We start from the raw sequence: 8548 nt of genomic DNA, 5'->3' as shown, positions 1-8548 counted from the left end.
AAGAGAGAGGCGAGACATCTCAGATTTATTTGTAGGAGACGCCTTCCCCCCAGTCCATCCAAACACCTGTTCTGTGGGCTTATAAGCAAAAGAGGAACTGCCTGCAGAGCTGCCTGCTAACTTGGAACAAACATTACAGCAAAGCTGAAGCCAGAAAGGGGCTGCTGACACAAGCCAGGCACAAAAGGGGCCAGGGTTCTTGCGTCTTCACGGCGTGGAGGTCGCCGTTTCAGCAACTGTTAAGCCCCGGGCATCCCAGGCCCTGAACGGATCAACCCAGAACCCCCGAGCCCTCCCGGTCATCCTATTCCCAGACTGGGTTTGCCATGAGGCTTACTTCGGAGTAAGTCCCCCAGGAGGCAGCGGGCCTTCCCTCAGAAGAAGCAAACCTCCCTTAGCATCAGGGCGCGGAGGCCCGGCTCGCCCTTCCTCCAAAGCTACTTTCCAGGTCGCCGGGGTTTGGGCCGAGCACGGGGAGTGGGAGGACGAAGCCCCCGAGGCGCCTCCACCCCGAGAGCTCCCTGGGAGACTCGGCGGACGGAGCAGCAGCCACGTCAGCCCGCTAACCCTCCCAACTCCGCCCGCCGCGTCCGGTCGCGAGCCGGATCCGCAGCCCGGCTTCCCCGGCTTCGCCGTCCCAGGCTGCTCCGCGCGCCAGCCCGCTCGCGGCCGCAGCTCCTGCCCCTCCTCGGCGCCGGCACCAGCAGGAGGGATCCCGGCAGCAGGTAAGACTCCGTCTGCTGCGGCCGCCTCTCCTGCTCCACCCCTCGCGGCCTGGGAAGGATCCAGAAAGCTGGAGCCGCGAGGCGCCCTCGCCTTCCGGCTGCCCCTGTCTCTGCCCAGCCACTCGCGGGAGCGTCTCCCGGCTTCCTTTCCCGACCCATCGTTGGAGGGGCCGGTTGGCCTCTGCTTCCCCCACGTTTTCCTTTTCCGCTCACCAGCCCCTCTTCTTCGTCTGGGCTCAGGCCTCCCCTCCCTGGCCGACGCTTCTCTCCACCACATCCTCCTCAGCTCAGTTTTAAAGTCCTGCTAGGTTTAAATCCCCGCCGCGGCTTCTGTACAGGGGCTTTTTCCGGGGCGCTTTGCCCCATCCTCAAGGTTTTAGAAGCCCCAGGCCAGGAGAGCCCTTGCGTTGTTTCTCGAGATGCTGCTGCCTTCCCTCGCTACCTCATCCCATCCATTATTGGTGGCTCCCGCTTTTTTGTAGGAACAGGCCAAGGGTTTTGCAATTAGAATGGGATTTTGGCTGGTTTCCCTTGGTCCTCCCGCCGCACCCCACCCGACCCCACCCGGCTTGAAGAAGTTGTGGGAGTCAGCAGCATAACTCTCCTCCTTAAAGTTATGGAGAGAGAGCACCAAGTGTATGAGTCCTTAACCCAAATTAAGGTTTGAGAGTTGGAGCTATAGAGAGGACATTGCTTTGGATGACAGCTTCCATAATCCTTTGCCATTGTCTTTGCTGGCTTGGACTGATGGGAGTTGCCCAAAGATATATCTGGATGGCATCAAATTGTATCCCCAAAGCACTCTTTGTACTACCTTTGTTTAATTTCACCAGTTTCCCACAAAATCAAGGTTTAGGGCTCCAGAGAGGGATAGGGCCATACTGGCAACACCCAGATCTACTAAGTCTCAAGAAGATGGCAGCTTTGTTAACATATTTTTTTAAAGGTATTTTTAAAGGACCAAGATGGCAGCTTCTTGGCTATCAGGCCATGTCCTAGGATGGAGGAATGTTATTATTAATACTTAAGGTATCATACTTATACTTCCCTTTTTTCAAAAACATGTTTCTGAAGATTTTAGTATATGATCTTTTCAATCATTCTCTTGTTGATTTCTCAACAGGGTGAACTATATGTGAGCACATCTGCTCATTTCCTGTAGCCACGCTTCACCTGAATCTTGTAAAGCTGCTTTACTAGGGTACCTGTGCCTTTGAGCCACAGGAATAAGTAGATGAGCCTTTTCCTTACTTTGCAGTCATTCATTCGTGGCAGGGCTGTGGCTTTGTGTGCAAAAGAGCCTAGGCTTAAGGGTTGAGGAAGTATTATAGAGAACTGCTGATGAATCACTGTATTACTTGGCTAGAAGAACTAATTGCCTTAACCATCTAGCTTCATTAATCCACGCATTGAAAGCTTCACAGTTAGATTGTTGTAATGCATTATTATGTGTTGTTTGCTTGTGCTTGATCTGGAAGTAGATGCAGAATGCAGTGTTGGGGCACCAGATGGAGCACTTGGCCATACACAGGGTGTACCTCTGCTGAAGCATCTGTATTGACTGCCAGTTAGCTTACCAAGCCAGATTCAAAATTTTGATTCTGGCATGCAAGGGTGTAAACGATCTGGGACCAGGATATGGATCTTATCAATCACCAGGGAAGTCTTCTTGCAAGTGCTGGGGTTGGCAGAAAGCCATTTTCTGGTTACTCATAGCTGGGCTTTCTCTATGGTGGTCCCTGCTTTCTGAAATGATCTTCCTCCTGAAACCTATAGGGCATTTCCTTTTTTTCATTAGATACCTGTGGAAAACTTACCTCTTCATTCAAGCCTTCCCTGGATGAATGTTATGGATGAATGATTTTATTTTCTTCTTTTTTCATATTTTACATTGTTTTATTATATTTTAGGATTGTATTTTAATAATACAGTAATAACTGATTTGAGATATGGCTACATGGGATGCAATATAAAAATCAGTTAAATTAAAATATAAGGCAGCTTCCTAGGTTCTTGATAACCCCCAAATCTTTCAGCCTTTGAATTTTATTTACAAACTCTTCCTCCCTAATTTATGGCAAGCCTTGTGGGCCTTGAACTGGCCCACGGAGACAAGATGTGTTTCTGGGTTTCTGCACTTTCTATTGGATTGGAAACAATGTCCTTAAGTACAGTAAAATAGTTTAAATTCCATCTCTGCCTTTCTCTCAGGAATAATTTATTACGTGGGGGCCACCTTATTCCAAACCCAATTAATTGTCTTTCTAGCCAAGTGCTGGCAGATTCTTTTGTAGTGGACTTCCTTGTTACTTGCTTCATGGTTCCTTAATTACACTTAACTGATTATGTAAGAAGAGAAACTGGAGCTTTCTTCCAGAGCCCAATGTATGCTCTGTCACTCATGCTGTGGTGGCTCTTCTTTTTTCTCTTATGATTGGATACTCCTAATATACTAGGCTAAAATATGTGGTTTCTTTTTCAGTCGGTCACAATCATAGCTTCTTCTGCTCACCCCAAAAGAAAGGCTGATTTTTGTACTTTCGTACTGTCTATTATCATTATTATACTATCACTGCAGAATATGTTGGACCCGGGAGGATATGAACAAATTACAGACTTAGCAACAGAGGAAAGGAATGACATTTGAGGAAAAACATGTTTCAGTTATGTGTCTTTACAAGCTTAGTTGCAGAACAATATAGGAACAGCAGGGTTATGTTGAGAGATTCACCGAAAGCTGCAGGAACCACTGGGGAGCTCATACCATGAATTTGCTGTAGAACATACAGGATCTAAAATTTGTTTCTTGTTTTCCTAGGCCCAGTCTACTTAAGAAACATAAATGTCTATGCCTGGATTATGACAGCAAAAATCCTACAAGAAGCTTCTTCAGAAATATATCCAGTTCTGGTTACATCAGAGTGAGATCTATTAGTCTGTTCTGAAGTGTATTTGATTAAGATATTCATAATGGAGACCTTGTTTCCCAGAAGACAATGCATCAGAGACTTTATAAGAATTGTCTCCTTTTCTTTCATTTTAATATTGCTAGTAGCTTTAGCTGATCCAAGTCAAGACTACTATAGTTTACTTGGAATATCCAAAGAAGCAACAAGTAGAGAAATTAGGCAGGCTTTCAAAAAGTTGGCTCTAAAGCTGCATCCTGATAAGAACCAGGTAGGTAGGCTTGTCAGTGAAGTGTTTTCCTATTAACTAAGAAATGTACATGCAAACTTTAAAAATCTCTATCATGTTATAATGATACATGTTTAATGATTAATTAGTAGAATTGTTTCAAAAAGTATAGTACATTATGTTACATGTGTAAAATCTTGAGCTCCCTTTATAATTGAAAGGGGAAATACCCATGAAACTCTTGCAACTTCTACAGTAAGCACTTTTTTTCCAGCTTCCAAGAAAGCATTTCTCTTCATGTTCAACCTGGCACTTTTTAATTGTGTTAGACTACAACTCCAGAAGTTGTAGTCAAATCCGTTTGATTATATAATCTATACCTTCAGGCTAAATAATAGCAGATCCATCAAATACAATGCAGCAAACTACAAAGATACCTGATAACATCCCTTCTTTTTGCAATTGGAGTCCCAGTCAGTCATCAATAATAAATGACCACTCTGATGCCTACTTTGCATGCAGTTCTATAAAATGGACAGCTTGTGTTCATTTTGGAATAGGTAACACATTATACAGAGTTGCTGTGCAATGTGACATTTCTTTCTTGAATTAGGCACCCAACATTAGGATCTGTCTTAATGCTGTGGGTATAATAGCAGCATTTGTTCTGTTTCAAGCTCAGATCCTCAAAACATTGGCCAGTGGGGGGGAGGAGGTGAGCTTCCTGCCGACCTCTCCTTAGCAGACTTTCAGGCTCTCTGAGAAGTTGCCTGTGTGGTTTGAGGGCTGTAGTTAGAGAAATAAAGGTCCAGGAAGAAACAAAATCCTGCCAACATGTAGGAACTTAGAGTTCATACCATCAATTGCTTGTTATTGATTCCTCATACTATACCTGACTCCACTTAGAAGGTTCATCGGCACCCCTCCACCCCACCCTGAGAAGGTTTGGGATACTGCTGGTGGGGTGGTAATAGGAAAGTTATCTTCTGCCTGTTACAGCCTCTCCTTCCCAGCATTTCTCAGAATTCAAGGTAATGTCTTCACCTGAAGTCAGCAAAAATGTAATGAGTTCTCTTAATATATGTATAAAACTGTTAAAAATTAATACAATGCCAATCTCAGAACATTTTTCTAAAATTGAAATGTATTGGGCAGATTTCAATATTTTTATTTCTCAATATTTAGTTTAATACCAGTGCTCTTTCTCCAGAACAATCCAGAGGCACATGAAAACTTCTTGAAAATAAACCGAGCATATGAAGTATTAAAAGATGAAGATCTGAGAAAGAAGTATGATAAATACGGTGAGAAAGGTCTGGAAGATCACCAAGAAGGAGGTCGCTATGAAAGCTGGCACTTTTACCGCTATGATTTTGGTAAGATACTTTCTTGTAAGTGAAACAGAATTACATGCTATTTCCCTGTGACCCACTTATAAAAAAAATATATCTTCAAAAGAAAATATTGGCCCTAATGTGCACACAAAGAGGTGTAGGAGTATTTAAGTCTTAATTAGGGGTATGGATGTTGTGTGATAGCATATCATATATACTTGGCTTTTTTAATTACTTTGGGAACAGGACATCCATTATGTTAAATTTATTTTGACATCAGGGTTGTTAATGAGTTGCTTCACAATATGTTCTCAGACTGTTTTCAGATTGAGTAAGAGTCTCCGTTTAAGTTGCTTCTTGGTATGTATGGTCAACTGGCAGTCCACCAACATTAGCCAGCCATACACACATACGTACACGTAAGTGTACCAGTCACACTCTTTCTGTCTGTGGTAAGCAATGTAGTACAGAGCACAAACAAAGAATGAGAAGTAGCAAGCAAAAGAAATTAAAGGGAGAATCTAAGAGAAAAAAATAGCATAGCATCACTGAAGCAATGAGCATGAAACTGAGCAAACTCAGGGAGGCAGTGAAGGACAGGAAGGCCTGGCGCGATATGGTTCATGGGGTCACGAAGAGTCGGACACGACTTAACGACTGAACAACAACAACAAGAGAAAAGAAAAGGAGGTCAAACTAAATTTGGTTTATACTAATACCACTCACTATCTCTCTCCATACTTTCTGTCCTTGCAAATTATCTTTGCTTCCATCACATCCGTACACTGCTTTGTATATTGCTTATTGTTTTTTAAACTTCTAACCTTCCTCTTTCTGAGGAACTCTATATTTAACCACCACAACTTTCATAGTCGTCTTCTGTTTAATCCCTTCCGTCATATATTAGTTTCACTACAACTACACTAGTTTCATTAGTTCTCATTCATTCTCCTTTTAGGGCTAAATCATCTCAGTGTGATCCTTTCATACTGATCCCTTGATTTTGTGCTCTGTCTGCATTTATTTTACACCCAGAATCATTGAGAGTCGAGCAGCATACAAGTTGTTGTTATTGATATTATCTTTTCTTGTTTTACATAGACATTTCCTAAGTATCCTGTTCCCATGTAAATTGCTTTTATATGTCTCCTGATATACACAACTCTCACTTACCTGTATCCTATAACAAAATGGACAGAGGCATGCTCTTAAACCAGCCATTTTCACTTTCTCAGCAAACAGCATTCCTTGCACTGTAAGATAGATCTCTGATGCCGGGAAAGAAATGGGAGTGTTTCAAAGCGTTAATAACAACAAGTAGATGGATATTTCAGTATCAGTCTTATCTGGGAAGAAGACAGTTAGCCCTTTGGTCTCACATTCTGGGAAAAAGAGGCTCAAGTGGCTCTTGGAGGCATGGCTTTAATTCATATACTAATAAACGAGTGCTAGAGTTTTGGCTTCTTCATATTTCCAAGATTTGGTATTAGCCCCTTTGCTTCTTCACAATAAAGCAAACTAATGAGACTTCCTGTGAATCTTTCTTTCTGGACTCTTCTGTGCTGTTAGAAGCTTGACAATAGTGATATATGTGACAGAGCTGAGGTTTGAAACTCAGTTTAACCTGAGCAAAAAACTGTGAATTTGCACATTGTATTTACGAACTAACTAAAGTTTCTCTGCTTTAAAGGGACTATGACGGTCACTACTAATCGGTTTTTCTGCTAGGATTTTGTTATTGCAAAATTTTCTAGGTTGTGTGAGAAAAGCTGAGAGAAGAGTTGACTAGAACCTAAAGTCTCTCATTATTCGTGGGTTAATGGGCTTTAAGGTACATACGAACAATGAAATAGTAATTGGATTTTTAGCATAAATGTCATACAGCTGAGTTACATGGGTGCTTTTTTACCAGGTATCTATGATGACGATCCCGAAATCATAACTCTAGATAGAGGAGAATTTGGTAAGTCATTTGTGATTATGTGGTTTCCTAACATTTCTGCTTTTGCTTATTCCAATTTCTTTATTGTGTTATTTTTGTGGTGGTTGTTCGGATAGCACAATGTCATTCTGAATCCATGTGAGCTAGTGTTCAAAGAAAGTTTTTTTTTTTATTTACACCCTCCTCTTGTTTAGCGACTGCAATTCTTAAATCAGAAGTGGTCACTGAGTGAAATGGTCGCTAAGCGAACACATGACTGAGAGAAGGAGATGTTGCAAAGATCACTGGTTGCTGCCATCTCATTTAGATAAAGTTCTCTCATGCAGCAACGCCAACATTACTCTCACTCCAGTGTGAATTGTTGTCAGGCAGAGAAATTTGATCGTAAGTGCACACATTGGTTGGAAAATAATCTTTTTTTAGTACCGTTGTATTTGCAAACGGTCACTAAACAAGGTAGTCACTAAACAGTGAGTGGGTGTATTGGATTTAAATCCTGCCTTTCATTTTGGAGCTCAAAGTGACATACACAGCTCTCTCCTCTTTTTCCCTATATCAGCAACCCTGTGAGGTTGAGTGGGCTGGGAAAGAGTGATAGTGATTGAGCTTCTGTCACTGAGTGTGGACTTGAACATTGGTCTCCCTGCTTCTAGGTCAGTACCTTAACCACTAGCTCATACATCATGCTCTTATCCCCATACTGGCTCTTTCATCCCAGAATAGAGATATGTTCATTCTCTTTCCCTTGTTTCCATTTTTCCCCTGCCAAATGAATATGGTATGCATCTTAAATTGATTTTTAAGTGAGCATGTATTCATGAGATTGATAAATTGGCATGATGATTTGTAAGGAGTGGGATGCCAAAATATTCTCTGTTGCTGGGCAACTAGGAATCGAGATGGCAGGCATTTCCTGTGTGCTTTTTCCTTTGGTCTTGGGCTCTGTGCAGTCCCACTTTTAAGAAGCAGGGTTTCCTTCAGTTTTTATTCAAAGGGAGAGCTAAGGAAAAGAACTTCACTCCTCCATGGAGCTGCCTGATCGTACTTAACCATTTTTGTAGCATTAACTTGAGACATTTTCTTCAGACATTTTCTTAATGCATACAAGAATAGTTAATTGAACTGTAGTAGGCTCTGACAAATCAAGCATTTGGTTTTCAAAAGTACCCATCTTTGGGCACTTGCAAGGAAGGCCTAAAAACAAATGCTCCTCTCTCTCTGTTATTTCTTACTAGTGTTTCTAATATAGGCTAACTTCCAGTGGAGGAGATATGTTGATAGGTTGCGCCATTCTTGCCATCTTTAAATCTAATTAGCCATGTATAATGTGTTTTAAAAGCAGGAATAGGGAACCTAGTGCCTTCCCAACTAAAAAGACTAGTAATTGTAGATGATGGGAGTTGTTGTCCAGC

The 8548-nt window shown here is 42.1% G+C and overlaps 1 protein-coding gene across 1 annotated transcript in view; it reads left to right on the top strand.

The window, feature by feature from the left end:
* The first annotated feature begins 507 nt into the window (after positions 1-507).
* Positions 508-8548, top strand: part of DNAJC10 (DnaJ heat shock protein family (Hsp40) member C10) — a 32246-nt gene continuing 24205 nt past the window's right edge. Inside the window, exons 1-4 of the mRNA XM_007422771.3 lie at positions 508-725; positions 3544-3902; positions 5071-5236; positions 7107-7157. Coding sequence (XP_007422833.1) covers positions 3696-3902; positions 5071-5236; positions 7107-7157 — 424 coding nt within the window. The 5' untranslated portion in view covers positions 508-725; positions 3544-3695. The remainder of the gene's footprint in view (positions 726-3543; positions 3903-5070; positions 5237-7106; positions 7158-8548) is intronic.

The sequence above is a fragment of the Python bivittatus genome, unplaced genomic scaffold (assembly GCF_059951505.1).
Source record: "Python bivittatus isolate LINGU-HERP-01145 unplaced genomic scaffold, Pbiv_v1 ctg000200_np1212, whole genome shotgun sequence".
Taxonomy (NCBI): Eukaryota; Metazoa; Chordata; class Lepidosauria; order Squamata; family Pythonidae; genus Python; species Python bivittatus.
The sequence above is the reverse complement of the archived record's forward strand: the minus strand, read 5'-3'. Positions and strand labels throughout refer to the sequence as shown.